The sequence below is a fragment of the Callithrix jacchus genome, chromosome 5, assembly GCF_049354715.1.
Source record: "Callithrix jacchus isolate 240 chromosome 5, calJac240_pri, whole genome shotgun sequence".
Taxonomy (NCBI): domain Eukaryota; kingdom Metazoa; phylum Chordata; class Mammalia; order Primates; family Cebidae; genus Callithrix; species Callithrix jacchus.
In genome coordinates this window covers 103,441,863-103,466,021 of record NC_133506.1, presented here as the reverse complement: position 1 = coordinate 103,466,021, position 24,159 = coordinate 103,441,863, and the positions used below count along the sequence as shown (strand labels likewise).

The 24,159-nt window shown below is 37.5% G+C and overlaps 1 protein-coding gene and 1 pseudogene across 6 annotated transcripts in view; one reads left to right on the top strand and one right to left on the bottom strand.

Moving 5' to 3' along the window:
* NSRP1 (nuclear speckle splicing regulatory protein 1) overlaps positions 1–23,145 on the top strand; it is a 68,153-nt gene extending 45,008 nt beyond the window's left edge. For all 5 annotated transcript variants that reach the window (XM_002748344.7, XM_078373924.1, XM_078373923.1 and 2 more), the window contains 5 exons: positions 8,429–8,485; positions 13,198–13,326; positions 14,527–14,734; positions 16,665–16,773; positions 19,698–23,145. In XM_002748344.7, coding sequence (XP_002748390.2) covers positions 8,429–8,485; positions 13,198–13,326; positions 14,527–14,734; positions 16,665–16,773; positions 19,698–20,751 — 1,557 coding nt within the window. In that variant the 3' untranslated portion in view covers positions 20,752–23,145. The remainder of the gene's footprint in view (positions 1–8,428; positions 8,486–13,197; positions 13,327–14,526; positions 14,735–16,664; positions 16,774–19,697) is intronic.
* Positions 23,146–23,222: 77 nt separating this feature from the next.
* LOC103793191 (developmental pluripotency-associated 5 protein pseudogene) lies at positions 23,223–23,844 on the bottom strand (annotated as a pseudogene). The gene has a single exon (XR_013535806.1). The product of XR_013535806.1 is annotated as a developmental pluripotency-associated 5 protein pseudogene (transcript).
* Between the last annotated feature and the right edge of the window lie 315 nt (positions 23,845–24,159).

Genomic DNA, 24,159 nt, shown 5'->3' with positions numbered 1-24,159 from the left:
TTTGAACGGTTTTCTTGTTAAACACTTGAATCATCATTATTGAGCAGCTGATGTGTACAAGACACTGTACTGGATACTACTGGTAGTAAGCAGAAGGCTGAATAAAACAGATCTCTGCTCTCAAGGAGATTTATTATACATAATGAATATCAGTTTATAGATATTCAAGTTAAAACTAAAATATTTTCAGTTCTGAGAGAAGCTAAAATTTCAGAAGCTACTAAGGGGCTTTGTTAGGATTAGGGCCTTCTCTCATTGCATAACCAGAAATAAAAGACAGCCTTACTTGGAGAAGACCATGAACAGGTGAATGGATAAACAAATTGTGCCACATTTATACAGTGGAAACACTACTTGGCAGGAAAGAACACACTTGATACACAATATGAATTAATCTCAAAATAAGCTGAAAGAAGTAGCCCCTCATACAAAGTATATATGTTTCTGGGTTTTACCTATTACAAGTGAACTGGTTAAACATTTGTATGCAATTCTTTATGTGGGTATATGCTTTCATTTCTCTTAGGTAAATATCTATGCATGGAATGGCTGGGTCACGTAAGGTGTCTGTTTAAATAGTAATTTTTGTAATTATTAGAAATGTCACTTCTTTCTTATACTAGTTTTCTGTATATACTTGTGTCCATTTTTGTCTCTTGTCTATGGATCCACTTTGTTGTACTGTATTAGCACTACTATTATATATACTGTTAATTTCTGTGGCTTTGTTATATATCCTGTTGCATATTTGGGGAAAATCATTACCCTGCTGCTTTCCTATGGAATTGTTTCAGATAACACATTGTTAGTTTATTTGCATATTCTTCAAAACCTAAATGTTTGAATATTAAAGAAAAATGTCAAAAACAAAATTTTCCTTTTATAATGAGATACAGTATTGTAAGATGGTTAGATTATGAGGATCTTGTCCTGTGTATGGGATTTGAGTCATCAGTGGTGAACTATTGAGATAAGACTTGTCAAAAATGGTATGTTCAGATCTTTGTGGATAGGAAATATAATTTTTCTTTTCATATTTAGAACCATTCTAAAATCACTGCTATGGATGAAATGATCTCTCTCTGTAACATTTTCTGTGTCACATTTTTATGTTGTAAGAGTATATCTTTGCTTGCCAGTATCTTGCCAGTAAAATGATATTACTATATCATTTTAAAAATCTTTACTAACATGATAGGTGATAAAAGTTAATACTTTTATTTTCATCTCTTTAGTTATTGCTAAGACAACATTTTTAATATAGTTAAGAGTCAATGTATATTTTCTCTTTTCTAAATTTTCTCATAGCTATGTCTATTTTTTTCTGTTGTAGTGTTTGTCTTAGGTCTGAGCTTATATAATGAAAATGTTACATACTCATCACAGCTCTTAAGCTTTGTACTTACAAGAGTTGTGTGAATGTGGAAAAATAAGGCCTCTAATAGAGATTGCTGAGTTGTAAGACCTTTAATGAATTATCTGTTGCTAAGTTTAAAAAAAAAAGAAAAGAATAGGAAGTTCTCAGAGCATGACAGAAAATTTAAGAAAGAGGCTTGCTGGGTGTGGTGGCTCACACCTGTAATCCCAGCACTTTGGGAGGCCAAGGTGGGTGGATCATGAGGTCAGGAGTTGGAGACCGGCCTGGCCAGCATGGTGAAACCCCATCTCTACTAAAAATACAAAAATAACCCAGGCATGGTGGTGCACCTCTGTAATCCCAGCTATTTGGGAGGTTGAGACAGGCGAATTGCTTGAGTCTGGGAGACGCAGGTTGCAGTGAGTCCAGATCACACCACTGCACTCCAGCCTGGGCGGCAGAGCAAGACTCTGTCCAAAAAGAAAAAGAAAGAAGGTCATATGTCCCATTGTGCTTTATTAGTTACAGAATAATAGATTATTTTTGCAAAAAGAAAAAATTCAGAACCCTTTAAGTTTTTGTGTTGTCTAGGATCTACAATTTTTTCAATGTCATTAGACTATATTCTGTTTCCTGGTAAAGGAGTTCCAGTAATAAAGGTCTAATTCTTTCTTTCTTTCTTTTTTTTTTTGAAACAGTCTCTCTCTCACTCTGTCACCCAGACTGGAGTGCAGTGGCACGATCTCACCTCACCACAACCCCCATCACCCGGGTTCAAGTGATTCTCCTGCCTCAACCTCCTGAGTAGCAGGGATTACAGGCATGTGCCACCATACCCAGCTAATTTTTTTTGTATTTTTAGTAAAGATGGGATTTCGCCATGTTGGCTAGGCTGGTCTCAAACTCCTGAGCTCAAGTGACCCACCCACCTCAGCCTCCCAAATTCTGGGATTACTGGGATTATAGGCACGTGCCACCACACCTGGCTTTTTTTTTTTTTTTTTTTGTATTTTTAGTAGAGACAGCTTCACCATGTTGGCCAGGCTGGTCTCGAACTCCTGAGTAATCTGCCTGCCTTGGCCTCCCAAAGTGCTGGGATGACAGGCGTGAGCCACCATGCCCAGCCCTAATTCTTTTCTGATAGTTATGACCACCCAGGAGAATAAACTTGTATAGTGACGCAACAAAGGTACACAGTTTTTGTCTTTGATTTATCTGAACTAACTGTAAAGGTTTTTTTATTCTTTTGTAAGTCTCCCTTTTAGGTCATATCTGACTGCACTTCAAAATGAAGCAAATGCTAGATTGATTAAATAATTTTTATTCTCTACACAGAACACTGGAGAGAGAAAAACTAAGAAAACCTAGTTGCAGTGTTTTTCGTAATTCTGCAGTTCATGGTGCCTATAATTGGCAACCACATCTTTAACCCTTATAATTTGTATGTGTGTGTGCGTGCATGCGCATGTATGTGTAGTATTGTTATATGTTATTTGTGTATGTAAAATAGACCAGCCACTTTCTTCCCTTTTTTCTGTGAGTTCCTTTCTTATTTGTAATGAAAACTAACTGGAACGTACTAATTCTTAGACATAAATTTAAATGTTGGCCACACATGGCTTCTTTCCCACTAGATTATAAACTTTTTGTAGCACCTAGTCCAAGTGCTGTAGACATATTAGACTCTCAGCATGTTTACTGAATTAAGTTAAAACATTTGCAAGGAGCTACTACATCAGGTTTTTGAAAAGGTATTTTCCTGAGATTTTGATAGAGAACCTATTTTGAAATATTACTGTGTTTTTTGTACTTTTAAAACAGTTCTGTCTGCATTTGAACCTGTTTATAAGTTGATTTTTTTTTCCTTTGAGATAAAGGCCCTTATAGGAAGTAAATTTTGTCTCCCTAAATTTAAACCTAATGATTTTAGTAGAAGGTACCATTGGCTGAGCACGGTGGCTTATGCCTATAATCTCAGCATTTTAGGAGGCAAAAACAGGAAAACTGCTTGAGCCCAGGGGTTTGAGACCAGCCTGGGCAAGAAAGTAAGACCCTGTCTCTACAAAAAAAATCAATTAATTGATTGAGGCAGAGGTTTCAGTGAGCCGAGATCACACAACTGCACTCCATTCTAGGCAACAGATCAAAACTCTGTCTCAAAAAAAAAGAGATCTTACTGTTTCTGCTTTTAATTGTTCTAGTTATTTTTCTGTCTAATCTGAATCTAGGTGAGTTGTTATATAGAAAGTCATGTATTTATTTTTATATAGGGTTACCATTATAGAAAAAAGTAAAAGTTTTACTGCTACTCTTTTTAACTTTTTGAATTTGTTAATCAGGTTGTTGCCATTTTGATCACCATCCTTAGTAGTCATTGCTAAAGTACCTTTATTTAGAATCAATGAGCTTCAAAAGGAGATCATCAGTCCTTCCTGACTTTTTCAGCTTAGGTTCAGAGTTATCCACTAATACTGTTGAATTCTAGGGATATAAGTTTGTGAACAAAATATGTAAAACTACTACACTCCTTCTATTATGTTACCTTTTTGTGTAAATAGTATTATCTTATTTTTTCAAGGGTCATACTTCCTTCTTCTAAACAGCTTAAACATAGAAACAAAATCTTTTGAGGTGTCTCAAAATAGATACAGTTTACATTGGAAAGGCCTCTTTCCCAGTCTACTTACTCTATACTTTATCAAAGTCTAAAATGTTTTAGCCTTGTGTTTTTCTTTCCGAAGTTTTCTTTTTAAAAGTTATTTTATTTCTGAGTGTCCTCCATAACAACCAAGTTAACTTGTTTAGACTGAAGCATTCAGTTTGAAAGGCAGCAGGTAAACTGACAGCCTGAAGGTGACAGACTGAAGGAGGAGATAGGAAAAAATAATAAAAATGAGTAAAAAAGGAAAACATACAGCATTTTGGAGATATTCTTTTCAGTCAATCCTGAAGACATTAACTCAGTGATCAAGAAAAATATTTTTCAGTCATACTAATTAGAAATACAGACATGAGGCTGGGCACGGTGACTCACACCTGTAATTCCAGCATCTTGGGAGGCCAAGGTGGGCAAGTCACAAGGTCAGGAGTTCAAGACCAGCCTGGCCAATATGGTGAAACCCCGCCTCTACTAAAAATAGAAAAATTAGCCAGGTGTGGTGGTAGGCGCCTGTAGTCCCAGTTACTGGGGAGGCTGAGGCAGTAGAATCGCGTCAGCCCAGGAGGCGGGGGTTGCAGTGAGCTGAGATTGCCACACTGCACTGCAGCCTGGGTGACAGAGTAAGACCCTGTTTGGAAAAAAAAAAAAAGAAGTACAGACATGAAAATACATTGGAAATATTTACTTTGAGTTTTGATATATGTCTAACATCGTATCACTTTTGCGTATTAAATTTGTCTCATTGTAGAAAACTATTTTGTTCTCGTTGTTACCGTGAAAAGAAAAAAAACAATGCTGATACTTACAGCTGAAGATAGCAAGTGTCAATAGGCTAGACTACCTTAATTCTAGGGCTGAGGATTTTATGTACATATATGTATTTAAAATTGACACATATGTTTTTATATTTAAGACTTCATTTTTTTTTTAACAGCAGTTTTAGACTGACAGCAAAATTGAGAGGAAGGGACAGAAGTAGCTCATGTAGCCCTGGCCCCCACAAATGCAAGAAAATTTTTTAAAAATTTGTCAGTAGCTTTATTTTGGCTTTTTAAAAAGATGTAATTTTCATAGCATAAAATTCACCCTTTTATACAGTTCAGTGTCAGTATATTTGTAAATCCTGATAACTTTTTTTAAAAAAAAGTTATTGTGCATATTTAAGGTATATAATATGATGTTATGGGATACCTATAGATGGTAAAAAGGTTGCTACAAATTAGCATATCCATTATCTTACATAGTTTTTTTTGTTTGTTTCTGTGGCAAGAGCAGCTACAATTTACTCATTTAGCATGAATACCGTATACAGTACAATTTTATTGCCTATTGTCCTCACGTGGTACCTTAGATCTCTAGACTTGTTCATCTTACATATCTGCTACCTTCTATCCTCTGACCCATCTCTCTCCATTTCCTCCCACCCTACCCCTATTAACCACTGTTTTTAAGTTCTTTATCTCTGTGAGAGATTTCACTTACAAGTGATGTCATAAACTGTTTCTCTTTCTGTGTCTGGCTTATCACATAGCACAGTGTCCTCCAGGGTCATTCATGTTGTGGCAAATGGCAGGATCTCATTTTTAAAGACTGAATAATCCTCCATCGTAGATATGTACCACAATTTCTTTAACCATTCGTCAATGAGTACTTAAAGTTGTTTCCATATCTGGCTATTGCGAATAATGCTGCAGTGAACATGGGAGTAAAGATACCTTTACCAGGCGGTGACTTCATTTCCTTTGGCTATATGCCAAGAGGGATTGCTAGCCCGTATGGTAGTTCTATTTTTAATTTGTTTATAAATCTCCATACTGTTTTCCACAGTGACTGTCTAGTCTACATCTGCACCAGCAGTATACAAGAATTCCCTTTTCCAACACCTTTGTTAACCTTTGCTATTTTTTTTACTTTTTCATCATAGCCATTCTAACAGGTGTGTGTTGGTACCTCATAGTGGTTCTGATTTGCATTTCTCTGGTGATTAAAGGCTAATACACTTTTTTTTTTGAGACAGACTTACGCTCTTGTTACCCAGGCTGGAGTGCAATGGCGTGATCTCGGCTCACCGCAACCTCCGCCTCCTGGGTTCAGGCAATTCTCCTGCCTCAGTCTCTGGAGTAGCTGGGATTACAGGCACGTGCCACTATGCCAGCTAATCTTTTGTATTTTTTTAATTAGAGATGGGGTTTCACCATGTTGACCAGGATGGTGTCAATCTCTTGACCTTGTGATCCAACCGCCTCGGCCTCCCAAAGTGCTGGGATTACATGTTTGAGCCACCGCGCCGGGCCGCCTAATACACTTTTAAGGAAACATTTTTTCTTTTTTTTTTTTATTCTTTTACATTTTTTCTTAAGTATTTTTTTCTTAGCTGTTTGTAAGTCTTTACTTTTGCCCATGTGATGACTACTTCCTATCTTCCTCTTGCATTCTTTTTTTTTTTTTTTTTTTAAGACGGCATCTTGTTCTGTCACCAGGATGGAGTGCAGTGGCGCAGTCTTGGCTCACTGCAACCTCCGGCTCCTGGGTTCAAGCAATTCGTCTGCCTCAGCCTCCTGAGTAGCTGGGACTACAAGTGCAGGACACCACATCCGGCTAGTTTTTTGTATTTAGTAGAGACGGGTTTTACCATGTTGGCTAGGATGGTCTCCATCTCCTGACCTCATGAACCACCCGCCTTGACCTCCCAAAGTGCTGGAATTACAGGCATGAACCACCACTCCTGGCCCTCTTGCATTGTTTAAAATTTTTATTCTCGGCCGGGCGCAGTGGCTCACGCCTGTAATCCCAGCAAGGAGGCCGAGGCGGGTGGATCAAGAGGTCAGGAGATCAAGACCATCCTGGTTAACATGGTGAAAACCCATCTCTACTAAAAATACAGAAAATTAGCTGGGCATGGTGGTGCGTGCCTGTAATCCCAGCTACTCAGAAGGCTGAGGCAGGAGAATTACCTGAACCCAGGAGGCAGAGGTTGTGGTGAGCTGAGATCGCGCCATTGCACTCCAGCCTGGGTAACGAGGGGAAACTCCATCTCAAAAATAAATAAATAAATTTATTTATTCTCTTTGATTCTGGTCTAATGTCATATCTCTTTTGGGAAGATATTCCTGATTCCTCATACATTAGTTTCCTTCTCTGCTCTGGGCTCCCACAGTTGTTTGTTTATTCCATTACTACGTTGCTTATCACATTTATATTGTAATTGTCTCTTTTTTTGTTGTTGTTGGAGACAGAGTATGGTTCTGTTGCCCAGGCTGGAGTGCAGTGGCACAGTCTGAGCTTACTCCAGCGTCTTGCCTCCCAGGTTCAAGTGATTCTCGTGTCTCAGCCTCCCAAGTAGCTGGGATTACAAGTGTGCGCCAACACTCCCGGCTCATTTTTGTATTTTTAGTAGAGACTGAGTTTCACCTTGTTGGCCAAGCTGATCTCAAACTCCTGGCCTTAAGTGATCCTCCTGTTTCAGCTTCCCAAAGTGCTGGTATTACAGACATGAGCCACCGAGCCCAACCATGTATCTCTTTGTCTTCCCTTTCAGACCATTTATCTGAAACAAGATCTTGTTTCAGTCTCTGTCCTAGGACTGTTCTTGCTTTTTACTATCCTTAGGACCTAGAACATGCCTGGTATGGAAGGCTTTTTGGTACATAGTTTTTGAATGATTATAGCCACAGATAGTTACTGCTGTCTTTAAGCCTTAAGCATAAACCGAGAGCTTGGTATACTATATTGAGTGGTGAATATTAAAATAATTTGCTTTTTGTAAGCTGGGAATCATACCATTTTTGTGTTAGAAGGTACCTGAAGTATTATCTAGTCCAGTCTTTCCCCATTTAACACACACACACACGCACACACGCATATTTATATATACTCTCACATGTTCACATGAAGCAAATTGAAATCCATAAAGGTTGGGTGACAGTAGTGAAGTTAGAACTAAAAATTCATATTTCCTCATTTTTTTCCTGTACCATTCTGTTTTCTCTGACACCTTATAGTCTATTCTGAGGATTTACAGTGTAAATTCATTAATTTCCTAAAGTTTAAGGGGGGAAAAAAAAACTCTGAAAATGTTAGTTTAATTTGTATTGTTATCCTTTTAACTATAAGTAAGGCACCATTGCCAACCAGAATACAGGTTAAGTATCCAAATCTGAAAATCTAAAATTCTAAATGCCCTAAATATAAAACTTTTTGAGCATTAATGTGAAGGTCAAAGGGAATGCTCCCTGGAACATTTCAGGTACCAGATTTTCAGGTTTGGGATGCCGAACTAATAAGTATTTTAAAAATCTGAAATCCAAAACACTTCTGGTCCCACATGTTTTAGATAAGGGACACTCAACTTTACTGGAAAAGAAATTTTAAATTTAATGTTTAAAAAGTGACAATGTATTTCTATTTTATAGACCTCCGTGAGTGAAAGCCTTCAGAGGGAAGCTGCTAAGAAGCAGGCCATGAAACAGGTAAGGTAGAAGACTGGGCTAAGTGCACTGAGTGAAGCATTTTGACTCATTTTTAAGTATCAGTTTTGGTATCTAAGTGCTGAGACTAAAACAGTAGGTTTAAGGAAAAACACAGTGAAGAATTAGCTTCTCATTGCTGTGCTATAGAATAAACTAGTTCTATTTACAGATTAGTCTAATAATGGATTGTTTAACTTGTTATTTATTATTAAATTGTTGCTAGTGAGCTTACTTGGAAAAAAAAACCTTTTCACAACCAAGGTGATTTCACAAACTTATAATTATTTGAAATTCATCTACCAAGAAAGAGGAATATCAGATAATTTTATTTTTTTATATTTATTTTTTGAGACAGAGACTGGCTCTCTTTCCCAGGCTGGAGTGCAGTGGCGCACTCTTGGCTCACTGTAATCTCCGCCTCCCTGGTTCAAACAATTCTCCTGTCTCCGCCTCCCTAGTAGCTGGGACTACAGGCACACACCACTATACCCCACTAATTTTTGCATTTTTAGTAGAGATGGGTTTTCTCCATATTAGCCAGGCTGGTCTCAAACTCCTGACTTTGGGTGAACTGCCCACCTAAGCCTCCCAAAGTGCTGGGATTACAGGCATGAGCCACTGCACCTAGCCTGATAATTTTAATAGACGTGCTAGTACCTTAGTGTTTCCAAGTACTTTTTACATACATTTGTCTTTTACAGTTCTCATAAATTTGCCCATAGTCCTAATTAAGAAATCTGAAACTCAAAAAGGCTAAAGTGCTCCTTATGATAATACTACCAATTATAGAAGTAGGCCTGAAGGTTTACTAATTGTTCTGCTTCTCCACTAGTGTATCTTAGATTTTCTGCTGTAGAATGTAATGAAATTAAACAATAACAAGGTGCTTTTCTTTTTCATTTTAAATTCTTCACATTAGCTTTACCATTTTTGGTCCTATTTCCTTTATGTCTAACTGGAAACCTGCATAAAGATAAGTTTATTAAGCACTTTCTGTGTGCCAGGCATTATGACAATTACGTTTTAAGAATGATTTTTAATTTTTACAATAATTCTATGAGATATATGCTTTTATAATTCTTATTTAATAGTTAAGGAAATGAAGGCAAGAATTTATGTGACTTTCATGAGATCACATGGTTAATAAATGGTAGGGTTATGTTCAAAACTAGACAGTGAAATCTCAGAGTCTAAGCTTTTAACCACTGTGTTTTACTCCTTCCCTGAGGAATTGTCACAGAAGTATATAGTCATTTTAAGATAATGTCATAGTTTCACAGTGAAATGCAATGTATAACTCAGCAGCCTCAGAATGATTTAATATACATTTAATATACAGAACATGAAAAAAGTGATTATTTAACGTAAATACTGGAGTGCTTTGAATCAGAATTTTGAAAAGACGATCAAGTTCAGCTTCATCACCTTATAAATGGGAGACTTAGTTCTGTAGAGTTAGGTGACTTTTTTCCAAGGTAATACAGGTATCTTGTTTTCCAGGGTTAATTTAATATTTTTGTGCTGCCTTTTCTTCTTCATTTAACGCATGAATCCCAAATCTACTTTTATTTTTAACTCTATCTTGTTCAAAGCCACTTTATCTGTTTAGTAAGACTTTTTCATAGTTTGCTTGGAAATTGGAAATGCTGCTACAACTCATACCTTTCACCTGCCTTCTGCTGCTTTTTTCTTGCACCTATATTTCATACTCTTCCCTTTGTTCCCCACTTGGTTGATTCAACTCGTCAAATGCCTTCATTCATACTAATTGAAACTATTCATTTTACTATGAAGAATACTAGCTTGATTGCATTTACTAAATCTTAAAGAAAGTGCTCTTTGAAATGGGGTACTTTAAACTACTATTTTCTTCTTTTATCTGGACCTCAAGTGTACAGAAGTGACGATGGCAACATTACTGTCATATTCCCTGTTTCACTGGGAAAATTTTTAGCATGTCATCAGTAAATATAATATTTGCTGTAGGTCTCTTGTTGCTAATCTAAGGAAATTCTTTTCTTAGTTTGAGGGTTTTGTTTGTTTCAATGGTGAGCTATATACCGAAAGGATATTACTTCATGACCATGTTGATTTTATACCAGTAATGAAAGGTCAGCTTAACATTAGAAAATCAATCATTGTAACTTCACAGAAGTGGTATAAACCTAATATAAGCATAAAATGTTATCCTTCTTATACATTGTTGCATATGGCTTACTAAAGTTTTATTAGGAGTTTTTAAGTATTGAGGATTTTTACATCATAAGTGAGATTCGACAAAATAGGGTACTTTTCCTTTTCTTTCACTGTAATTATCCAGATTGAAAAAGTCTGATAATACCAAGGTTTGGCTAGCCTTATACAATGAGCTAATATAATACTATGTACATGTTGCTTTTTTCTAGTTCATTTTCTGTCCTGACAGATTCGTGTTTTCTTCATTCTATTTTCTTTGGGTTTATTTTGTTATTTTTCTAACTTTTTGAGATGGGTGCATAGCTCTCTGTTTTCTATTCTTTCTCTTTTCTGATATATGCATTTAAGGCTGTATGTTCCCCTCTAAGTACTTCTGTAGCTGGATCTTACAGATTTTGATAGGCAGTATTTTCATTGTTTGATGCAAAATGTTTTCTGATTTGCATTATGATTACTTGCTTGACCCATGTACTATTAATTTCTGAACATATGGAGGTTTTTGATTACCTTTTTGTTACTTATTCCTAACATGATAACTTTGATTTTTGGGGGGTGTTTTGTTTTTGAGTTGGAGTCTCACTCTGTCACCTAGGCTGGAATACAGCACGATCTCGGCTCACTGTGACCTCTGCCTCCTGAGTTTAAGCAGTTCTTCTGCCTCAGCCTCCTGATAGCTGTGTTTACAGGAGTACACCACCATGCCCAGCTAATTTTAATATTTTTAATCGAGACAGGGTTTGACTATGTTGGCCAGGCTAGTCTCAAACTTCTGACCTCAGATGATCCGCCTGCCTCAGCCTCCCAAAGTGCTGGAAATACAGATGTGAGCCACCATACTTGGCCCCTAACATGGTTACTTTGGATACCAAAACATTGCGCTGTATTGTTTCATGCCTTTAAAAGATGTAGAGGTTTACTTTATGGTCCAGTTTACAGTCAGTTTTTATAAATATTTTCTCTGTGTTTGAAAATGTTCTGTATTGATATAAAAATTAGCCCGGCATGGTGGTGCGCACCTGTAGTAACAGCTTAAACAGTTTAAAACAGCCCTTAGTCTCCCTTTTCCCTTGCTTTTTGTTATTGTAGTGGTGATTATTTCTTAGATTCCATGTTTCCCTCTTTGTGTCATCCAGGCTGGTTTTGGGGAGGGAGCAGGAGTGCCAATTCATAATATCTGCGCAGGAGAATCTTTTTCTAAAGGTGGAGAAGCGAAAATAATGAATTTCTTAATATCAATATTCTAGAAAAAGAAGTTTTTCAGTTAGCATGTGCATCATTCAGAGTTTAAATGTTGGTATGTAAAAACCCAAGTCTATCAGATAGATTCTTTTGAATAATTTTGGATCACTTAAAAAGGATCCCTCTTGGGTTCTGTGTTAGACAATGTAGCAATTCAGAAAGAAGTTAAAGTGTGTAGACTCTGTACCTCAGGAATTTACAAACTGGGGCAAGAGGCTAAGATTTGCAAAACAATTAGAAAGTAAAAACATCCATGCTTGGCATGGTGGCTCAGGCATGTCATCCCAGCATTTTGGAAGGCTGAGGTGGGAGGATCATTTGAGCCCAGGAGTTCAAGACCAGCCTCAGCAACATGGTGAAACTCTGTCTCTACAAAACATAAAAATTAGCCAGGCATGGTGGCATATGCCTGTAGTCCCGGCTACTTGGGCAGCTGAAATGGGAGGATCGCTTGAAGCCTGGGAGGCAGAGGTTGCAGTGAGCCAAGATCATGTCGTGCACTCCTGCCTGGTGACAGAGCGAGACTCCATCTGTTTAAAAAAAAAAAAAAAAAAAGTCTAGTGTATTAATTAAGGGTTCAATTTTGCAGAATAGAATGTTCCTCAGAGTTTAGAAGAAAGATCATTGGGGATTAGAGGCCTCAGAAATGGGCTCATACGAGAAGTAGGGCTGGCCCTGAAACACTGGATAAGATTTTGATAGCTTGAAAGAGGAAGAAAAAACATCATTTAAGATAGAAGGAACATACATGATAAAGTCAGAGGGTTTATATAAGTCTGACAACTCTAAAAATGATACTGAAAGCTTAATACATAATACAGGCCTTTTAAAACCAGGGTTAGGTGTGTCTGTGGTACCTTGGACCTTTTGACCTTTTGATGTTGATATTTATATACAAATGAATCGATTATAATAATAGTTGATGTTTATTGAATATTTATTCTCTATCAGTGTCTATTCTACGTATTGTAAGTTTAATCATTTAATTATAATAGCTTAGAATATAAATAAAATCATTATTCTTTCTCTTCTAGATGAGGAAAATTAAGGGACAAAAAGATTATAAACAAACTTGTCCAGACTAATTAGTAAGTGTAGAGCTAGGATTCACACCCAGCTGCTTGGCTCCATAATTTACATTCCTATTTCCTATCTAAAATATGATTGTAATTTTTGTGATATATTTTTAATTTTTAACCATTCTCAAAAAACATAGACTTTGTGGTATCTATTGACTAGCTCATATTTTTGAAACATATTTAATTTTTTTTTTAAAGACCAAACTGGAAATCCAGAAGGCCCTTGCAGAAGATTCTACTGTATATGAATATGACAGTATTTATGATGAAATGCAGAAACAAAAGGAAGAAAATAATCCCAAATTGCTTTTGGGGAAAGACCGAAAGGTTTGTAAGCTGAAATAACAAACTTTCTTTGACTTTGACCTACATTTTGTGTCTTAATCTTATTTTAACATGAGAATGATCTGAGAAAAAGCTTTTAGATACGTGAAGTGTGAAGACTACCTAGTTCCAGATATTATAGATTTGATCTTAGGACTCAAGAAGCACTATATATATTATGCTAATAGGCCAAGTGAATTATCTAACAGTTTTGTTTTTTGCTTTGAAACCTTTGCAAATAGTTTTTTGAAAATTTTTTCTTAGAAATTCTGATGTACCAAATTTGTACTGCTCCTGCCCTGTGTATGTTTATTTGTGTTTTATTATCCTCTCATTTTTTATTTCTTCCTAACTGGTAACTGAATCATCTGCCTACACCTATCATGATTTTATTTTCAGTGAGAAAAAAATTTGGGAGTGGAAAAAATTGAAATAAGTTCAGATTTTCTTTCTATTACCTCTTGTTCTTTCACAAGCACAGGCTGATTTTTAAGGGTATTTGCATCTGACAGTTATCTATCAGTAGAGTGATGATACAAAATTACATTAAAGCTACTATTTTAAATCATATTTCTTTTTTTTTCTTTTTTTCCGAGACGGAATTTTGCTATTGTTACCCAGACTGGAGTGCAATGGCGCAATCTCGGCCCAACGCAACCTCCGCCTCCTGGGTTCAAGCAATTCTCCTGCCTCAGCGCCCGAGTAGCTGGGACTACAGGTGCGCACCACCATGCCCAGCTAATTTTTGTATTTTTAGTAGAGATGGGGTTTCACCTTGTTGACCAGGATGGTCTCGATCTCTTGAACTCATGATCCACCCGCCTCCTCCCAAAGTGCTGGGATTATAGGCATGAGCCACCGCGCCTGGCCTTTAAATCATATTTCTACTAAATGTGAAAAACTAATAGGAACTTTTCTGATTTTTTTAAATTAAGAGAATACCAGAAAAAAGAATGAGAAAAAAATTATATTTAGTTTAATTTTTTTAAAAGTTAAATTGCATTATAAATAATTACTTCTCTGCTACACCTAAATTTTAATTGAAAACAGTTTCAATATTAATTTTGCTAGTAAGTTTATAATGTAGGGAAGACAATCTTATTTGGGCTGATCATCTCTTAATGAATTCATTATAAAATTATAACAGTAATAACAATTACAATTTTTTTTTACTCTTTTCCTAAATCTTTTTTATTTCCTTAGCCCAAGTATATTCACAACTTGCTAAAAGCAGTTGAGATCAGAAAAAAGGAACAGGAAAAAAGAATGGAGAAGAAAATACAGAGAGAACGAGAAATGGAAAAGGGAGAGTTTGATGATAAAGAGGCATTTGTGACATCTGCATATAAGAAAAAACTGCAAGAGAGAGCTGAAGAAGAAGAAAGAGAAAAAAGGGCTGCTGCACTGGAAGGTAAAATGAAAGAGGGGGAAAGGCACAAGGAGACAGTCATGAAATCTCTACCCTGTGGTTAGCTGTTTACTCTGTCGCTGAACTTTTGGGTTATAAGTTTGCGATCATAATTTATATATAGGAATCCAAGACTCAAAATATATGGTATTATATAGTAGTATAAAACAGAGAGGGACGTTTAACTAAAAACACAGTTGAACTCTTCAGTAACTATTAATTCTACTAGACTTTTCCCTTAGTTCTCATTTTGTGGCTTTTGCCTTACAACATGATTTGAAATGTAAAAACATTTATTACAAAATATAACACCATAACATTTGTCAGAAACAATATAAATATAATTTTAAACCCTAGTTCATATTTTTCTGGGATGAGAAAACAATAGAGTAACACCACTCGAGCATCAACAGGACAATTAGAAAAAGAATAATATTAACTGAAGAAAGAATAAAAATGGGATGAATTAAGAATATCTTAATGCATTAGTGCTCATGATTATTTATCAAGATCTAAGTAGAATATGTATTTATAAAATCCTTTTTTTTTTTTTTTTTTTTTTTTTTTTTTTTTTTTTTTTTTTTGAGACTGGGTCTTTGTCACGCAGGCTGGAGTGCAGTGGCTCAGCTATGACTCACTGTGGCCTTGACCTCCCAGGCTCTAATGATCCTCCCACCTCAGCCTCTTGAGTAGCTGGGACTACAGGAACATACCAGCATGCCCGGTTAAGTCTTGTATTTTTTGTAGAGATGGGGTCTCAGTATGTTGTCAGGACTGGTCTTGAACTCTGGGCTCAAGCAGTCCTCCTGCCTCAGCCTCCCAAAGTGCTTTGGGAGTGCTCAGCATTCTAGGTGTGAGCCACCATGTTCTACAAATACTTTGACAAACTCTCAGCTTTTTTTTGAGACAGAGTCTTACTCTGTCGCCCAGGCTGGAGTGCAGTTGTGCGATCATGGCTCACTGCAACTTCTGCCTCCCAGGTTCAAGTGATTCTAATGCCTCAGCCTCCCAAGTAGGTGGGATTACAGGTGTGTACTACCACCACTGGATAATTTTTATATTTTTAGTAGAGGTGGAGTTTTACCTTGTTGGGTAGGTTGGTCTCCAACTCCTGACCTCAGGTGATCCGCCCACCTCAGCCTCCCAAAATTCTGGGATTATAGGCATGAGCCACTGTGCCCCTGGTCTCTTCAGTTTTTAAGTAGAAGAAAACCAAGTCTGTAACATTCTGTCTAAGCATATACTGTGTTTAGAGTGCCAGTCGGAAAACTTTCTGTAAGGAACCAGATAGTATTTTAGTATTCATATTTTAAGACTTTATAAATTTGTATTTATAAATGCCAGATATTATTTATACTTCAGGGCTTTTTTTGGGAGTCTTGCTGTTATTGCCCAGGCTAGAGTGCAGTGGTGCCATCTCAATTCACTGCAACCTCCGCCTCCCGGGTTCAAGCATTCTCCTACCTCAGCCTCCCTAGTAGCTGGGATTACAGGCACCTGCCACCATGCCCGGCTAATTCTTGTGTTTTTAGTAGAGACGGGGTTTCACCCTGATGGCCAGGGTGGTCTTGAACTCCTGACCTCAGGTTATCCAACTGCCTCGACCTCCCAAAGTGCTGGGACTACAGGCTTGAGCCATGGCACCTGGCCAGGGCTTTTTGTATATATGATCTCTGTCACAGTTACTCAGCTGTGCCTTTGTAGTACAAAAGCAGCTTTGGACAATGCATAAACAAATGAACAAGGCTTTGTTTCAATAAAAATTTACTTATAAAAACAGGCAACAGGCCAAATTTGGCCTTTAGGATATAGTTTGCCAATTCCTGATGCAGAGAATAGTTTATACACTGCATGTTATATACTCTGCATCTATAAAAAGAAACTGTGCTATGGCTTGATAAATATATTCTAATTTTTACTTTCTCTCTCTTAGCATGTTTAGATGTAACTAAGCAGAAAGATCTCAGTGGATTTTATAGGCACCTATTAAATCAAGCAGTTGGTGAAGAGGAAATACCTAAATGCAGCTTTCGTGAAGCCAGGTGAGGAGATGTGGTATATGAAATATTTTGAAGAAAGATATTGTTAATAATCTGTTTGTGGGGTCATTTTAATCCTCTGAAAGATGGAAGATTACAGCATTGCATATTGTGTTGTCAGCCAGCATTACCTAATTAAATGAATGGCTAGAAATTTGCAGTTTCTTGATTTTAAAACCTACAGATTTAGTTTAAGACCATTTTTATTCTGCAGTTCTCAGAAATTGTTACATTGAAACACAGTGATTGAGTTTAATATTATTTGTAAAACCAAAGACAGACTTTTAATGTATGAAGTTTCTGGATTTTTAAGTGACTTAGGGGTCTTCTCAACGGAGAGCACAATCTTCAAGGGAGAGCAAAATCAAAATGTGTTTTTTTCTGAGACAGAGTCTTACTCTGTTGCCTGGTGGATGAATGAGTATAGTGGTTCAATCATAGCTCACTGCAACCTTTACCTCATGGGCTCAAGTGATCGTCCCACTCCAGCCTCCCAAGTAGCTGGGGCTACAAGCACATGCCACCACATCTAGCCAATTTTCTTTTTGTAATTTTTTTTTTTTTTTTGGTGAGATGGAGCCTCGCTCTGTTGCCCAGGCTGGAGTGCAATGGAGCGATTTTGCTCACTGCAATCTCTGCCTACCAGGTTCAAGCGATTCTCCTATCTCAGCCTTCTGAGTAACTGGGACTACAGCCACATGCCACTACACCCAGCTAATATTTGCATTTTTAGTAGAGATGGGGTTTTACCATGTTGGCCAGACTGATGAATTCCTGACCTCAGGTGATCCGCCCACCTCTGCCTCCCATAGTGCTGGGATTACAGACCTGAGCTACCTCGCCCAGCCTCTTTTTGTATTTTTGTTGTAGAGATGGGGTTTCATGTTGCCCAGGCTGGTCTCGAACTCCTGGTTTTGAGTGATCCACTCAGCCTCCCAAAGTGCTGGGATTACAGGTATGAGCCCCTGCACCTAGCCACCTTTTTTTTTTAAACTAAAAATGTAGGTATTCCTCATGGTCCTTAAAACGATGGTGCCTAGTACCTTAAAATGATTGCTAGCAGAATTAAGAAATTTGGAAAGAATTAGGTGTCTACAATATAAATCTTATATGCATGTTCAGATAGTATATAAAAAGGAAAGTGGTTTATTTTCCATAAATAGGACACAGCCTTCATAAAATGTAAGACTTTACATATCAAGGGCTAGAACTGCACTGTTCAATATGTAGCCACTAGTCATGTGTAGCTACTTAAATTAGTTTAAAGTAAATAAGATAGAAAATTTTGATCACAGTGGCCACATTTCAAATACTCAGTTGCCATATTTGGCTTGTGGTTGCCATACTGGACATCTCAGATATAAACATTACTATTTCTTGAGGCATTTCTATTAGTGCTGGTCTAGAAGGTAAATGATTAGAGATAACTTTATTTTTGAATAAAGTTATAAGGTATTATAGGAATGGTGAGATGAGTATGTCATAAGTATGTAGCTGAAGGTAAAAGAGTCTTGTCCTAAGCAAAAAAAAATTTAACAAATGTTCTGAGTAGATCTGGGTCTGTGTTGCTAAGGAAGGGAAGAGGTAGGAGAATAGAATTAAGGTGAAGAGAGGAAGTTAAATTTATGCCCCACTCCCTCCCTACACTGCTACGTTTTGATTACAAAATTGGTGAGAAGTTTGAACCTAAGAAACTGTATTTGAAGATTCAGGTTTTGAATGGAAACTATAATACATTATGGCTTTGTGTTTGAGTTTCATCTGGAATGTTTATGAGGCTACCATGAAACTCTGTAATGTTGTTGATGTAGTTGTACTTCTCAGAGTCGAATAATCGAAATCCTAACTGTTAGTATGTCCTTTAGCCAAGATAGTTCTGCTAGTAATTCCTGGAGAACCGAAGTTGTTGTGCTGTTAGTGTGATTAGTAAGAATCACTGAATGATTCTTATTTACATTATAGTCACTGTGTTAGTAGTATAAATAAAGTTAACTGTACTTGCCAGATGGAACCATGTAGGTAATATAATTTTAGTGTTATTGCTTCTAATGGACAAATTAATATATTTTAATTTTGTTGTGATAGGTGCCAAGGAGTGTATCAGGATACTAGTGCTTTTTCATCATGAGAGAGAGTAAATATTTAGGATTATACTTGCCACTATTTTGCTGTGCATAGATTACCTTCATGTATTTCTAGGACTATTTTTATAATTTTTTTTTTTAAATAAAGAGGCTGGGTGTGGGCTCAGTCCTGTAATCCCAGCACTTTGGGAGGCTGAGTTGGGTGGATCACCTGAGGTCAAGAGTTTGAGACCAGCCTGGCCAACATGGCAAAATCCAGTCTCTACTAAAAATACAAAAGTTAGCCAGGTGTAGTAGTACAGGCCTATGCCTATAATCCCAGCTACTCAGGAGGTTAAGGTGGGAGGATTACTTGAGCCTGGGAGGCAAAGGTTGCAGTGAACCGAGATTGTGCCGCTACACTCCAGCCTGGGTGACGGAGTGAGACCCTGTATCTAAATAAATAAATAAGAAAGGAAACGAAAATCCAAGAGTTACAACTTAACCTTCATATTGGGAAAACAGAACTTAGATCCAAAACATATCTTGCTTTTCCCAATTATTCTTTGTCTTAGGCTTACCAAAAAAGTAAAGACCTGTACAGACCTCTTGCCTGTAGGTTCTAGCAGACAAGAGCTAATTTTTTCTTTTCACTTCTACAAATATTGAAAATATTTGGAATGGTTTAAATTTGAAAATACTAGTTTGCAGAGACATCAGCACCTTTTTGTATTTGTATAATCAGATGGTATATATCACTATAGATGGATTGGTTTAAGTATTGAGAAAAATTACATGAACCCTTTATCTGCTTATTACAACTGATAATGTGGCTTTTTTCCCGCCCTTTTTGTTTTCCTTAAGATCTGGTGTAAAGAAAGAGAAATCAAGGGGTTACTCCGATGAAGTAGAAAACAGAATACCACAAGAGAAATACATTCTTCAAGCTGATGTGAAAGTAGAGGAAAACCCAGATGCAGACAGTGACTTTGTTGCTAACAGCAGCGAGGATGATGAAAAAGAAGAAACTACAGTGAATTGCAGAAGAAAAAAGGTCATTGAGACCCCTGAGAATGACTCCAAGCACCACAGGAATCAAAACGACTCTCAGTCGCCTAGTGAAGAAAGAGGGCATGGTGCCAGACACCACACAAAAGGATCACGAACATCGAGAGGACATGAGAAAAGAGAAGATCAGCACCAGCAGAAGCAATCCAGAGACCAGGAGAACCATGACACTGACCGTGATTACCGGAAAGAAAGAGATTCTCATAGGCACAGAGATGCCAGTCATAGAGATTCCCATTGGAAGAGGCATGAACAGGAAGATAAACCAAGGACGAGGGACCTAAGAGAAAGAAGTGACAGAGAATGGAAAAGGGAGAAAGACAGGGAGAGATATTCCCAAAGAGAACAAGAAATGGACAGACAGCAAAATGATCAGAACCGACACCGTGAGAAAGGAGAGAAGGAAGAGAAAACCAAAGCTAAGGAAGAACATATGAAAGGAAGGAGGGAAAGATATGAAAATAATGATAAATACAGAGATAGAGAAAAAGGAGAAGTAAGTGTTCAGTCTTCAGAAAGACATCGAGACAGAAAGGAAAGCAGCCCAAGTTCCAGGGCAAAGGATAAATTTCTTGACCAAGAAAGATCCAACAAAATGAGAAACATGGCAAAGGACAAAGAAAGAAACCAGGAGAAACTCTCTAATTCTGAACTATCACTGGGAGCAAAACACAGACTCACAGAAGAAAGGCAAGAGAAGGATAAAGAACAAGAGAGACCACCTGAGGCAGTAAGCAAGTTTGCAAAGCGGAACAACGAAGAAACTGTAATGTCAGCTAGAGACAGGTATTTAGCCAGGCAGATGGCACGGGTTAATGCAAAGACCTATATTGAGAAAGAAGATGATTGATGGCTACCCCGAGAGAAAGATTTGAGGAAACACAGAAAACTCTTAATTCCTCGAATCTGCTGTGTCAAACCATAAAGGAATGTGTTACCAGTAGTTTGGAGGGAATTTTTAAATTTATTTTCAAAAACTGTAGGTTAAAATCAAAAGTCAATCTAACATCTTGAATGTTTGGAAGTCTGGATATGGATGTTTGGCTAAATTTATATACAGTATGTACTTACAATACCACATTCTTTGTTGTATTCAAGAACCATAAGTGTGCTAATTCCCTGTAGTTACATAATGAGGAAAATTGGCTCCACTACAGCCATTAAAATTAATTTTGGCCAGACGTGGTAGCTCATGACTGTAATACCAACATTTTGGGAGGCTGAGGCAGAAGGATCACTTGAGGCCAGGCATTCAAGACCAGCCTGGGCAGGATAATGACGCCTTGTCTCTATTTAAAAAACAAGCCTGGGCGGGGTATGGTGGTTCAAGCCTGTAATCCCAGCACTTTGGGAGGCCGAGGCGGGTGGATCACGAGGTCAAGAGATCGAGACCATCCTGGTCAACATGGTAAAACACCATCTCTACTAAAAATACAAAAAATCAGCTGGGCATGGTGGCGCGTGCCTGGAATCCCAGCTACTCGGGAGGCTGAGGCAGAAGAATTGCCTGAACCCAGGAGGCGGAGGTTGCGGTGAGCCGAGATTGCGCCATTGCCCTCCAGCCTGGATAACAAGAGCGAAACTCCGTCTCAAAAAAAAAAAACAAGCCTGGCATGGTGTACATGCCAGTAGTCCCAGCTGTGTTTGAGAGACTGAGGCAGGAGGATCACTTGAGCCTAAGAATTTGACGTTACAGTGAGCTATGATCATACCACTGCACTCCAACCTGGGCAACAGAGCAGGACCCTGTTTCTAAAAAAAATTTTTTTAATAAATAATTTAACTCTTTTAATAATGTTGGCTTTGTTGCAGGAGCTGTTTGTTTTATAAATATTGTATTTCGATAAAATATGCATTGGAACAATAGAAAATATACTTTTATGTTCTGAAATTTGTATTAAAGTGTAAAATGTGAATCATCTTGTCTAGGTAGCTTACAGCATAGTTGGCTTAAATGAAAATAATGATATGCTTATACATTTTATTAATGTATTTAAAAGTAATTTCACTCATGTCACAATTCATCTATTTGCTTTTAGTATAAATTAATTTGTAGTTAGTAAATTGGTTGTGCATGTAAATTACTTTTAGCTAAAGGTGAAAATGTGTAGACATTTAGCCTAAATGAAATAGCTAAAGATCCAGGTGACCTATTTCTAAACATGTCTTGTTTTATGTATTCTGAAAAAGGTAGTGCAGTTTACTACAAGTTCCACTTGTGTTTAAAAATAAAACTAGTATCTTTCTCCTGAGTCTTTGATATTCAGGAGATATAATTATATACTGTAAATATTTTATTTATGGGAAAAGGATGAATGCTGTGGAGAAAATAATTCTCTAATAGGTTTTCCCATTAAGAAAGTGCTATTTATATCTCTCACAGTACTTTATCATAAAGAGTTAGCACATTTTCTTATTTTTAGAAGGATAAACTTAGTTTAATACGATTGCTGACTAGATTAAAAACATTGTATATTAAGGGTCAGATTTCACATTCATAAATCGTTTTGTTGTACCTTTAAAACCAGAAAGGAAAAGTAACAGGAAAGTTAACGCCCAAATCTCTGACTGATACATTAAATGTCAGTTATATCAGAATACTCTAGAGTCAATCAGTCACAGTAACAGACTCCCAAAATCACTGACTTGGTGTACACAAAGGGAGCAACATCATATAAGTCTGGAAAGGTAAGTTAGGTGACATCATGGAAGGACCTTGAGTGACAGAGAAAATCTTTAACTTTGGTGGGGATATGGTTTCTTTGTTAGGATTGTTTTATAACTAGAGCCATGCATTGGGAAGATTAATTTGATCATAGTGTGCAAGGTAGTCTAGGAGGGAGAGACTGATGTCAGAGACATCTGATGATAAACTGAGTTTTCATCTCCCAGAGGGAAAAGCTCAGAATCTTTTACAAAGGAGCTTGGATCCTTAGAAAAGCTATAAATTACTTCCATTTAACCAACTTAATTTGACATAAATCAGTATGAGAGGCTGCAAATTAAGAGTTTTCTTCTGTCTCCTCCAAATAGAATGTTGATTTTGCCTCTCTGGCATTCATTCCCCCTTTTCTGGTAACAGCATCTTGATTTGCCCTTGAGAAAACACACCTTTACTACTCGTAGTAGTAGTAGTTGTTTTTTTTTTAATAGTTCTTTATTCATAAACTTTATGCAAGTTTACAGAATTTACTGTAGATTGCCAAATAAAATCTGCAATTAAAAATAAAATCCATAAAACAAAGGATGCCAAATGTGCAGCCATCAATCTGCTTGCCATCAAGATATTAAAGAATTCAATAATGTATCGAAGATTTAGCCTTTTTTTTTTTTTTTACTGATTTAAAACTTTATTGTTAATTTTTAAAATGGGGAAGAAAAACTTTTTATTGGCAACCATCAAAGATATTCACAACAAGACTCAGACCCAAGGTAGAGACCCCTAAACATGATTTTCCCTCAACTCCTCAGGCTGGAACAGATTTTAAACCAAGCTGGAGAAATCACTCCAACGCTGGCCACTAACTAATCTCTACATCCTGGCCTTCATCCTGGTTGGAAGCTGGTTCACTTCATCCAAGGGCTTAGTTCGAGGGCATTCATGGCTTCCTCAAGTTTGAGCATCCCTCGCTCCTGGCGCTGGCGGTGCCACTCAGCCATAGACTGGAGCATCCACTTGGCTCGGAGCTTGTATATACAGGAGCCGTAAACCACGATCTCAGTGCAGTCTGGAGACTCCAGAGCCTTCAGCTCGAGCATAGCCTTGCTCACCTGCTCGATGTAAGGGATTCGACATCCGTCCCGGCCGAACATGGCTTCCAGCAGCCGCGTCTGGACGTGGAACACTTCTGGATCTTTCAGGTCTTCGGGAACTTTAACCCACGGCGGGATATTTCTACGTTCCGGGAGCGTTCCCATCTTATGACCCTCACAAGCAAAACCAAGCCCAGGCATGCCTGCGCCTCAGCGCTGATAAAGCCTCACACCTGGAGGCCCCGCCCCCAGCCCGGGCCAGGACCACGAGTCCGCCCCCCGCCGCCCTGGCTGCCTTTTTTTTTTTTTTTTTTTTTTTTTTTTTTTTTTTTAATTTTACAAATCAGTATGAGAGGCTGCAAATTAAGAGTTTTCTTCTGTCACCTTCTCCAAATAGAATGTTGATTTTGCCTCTCTGGCATTCATTCCCCCTTTTCTGGTAACAGCATCTTGATTTGCCCTTGAGAAAACACACCTTTACTACTCGTAGTCGGCAGGTTCAAAT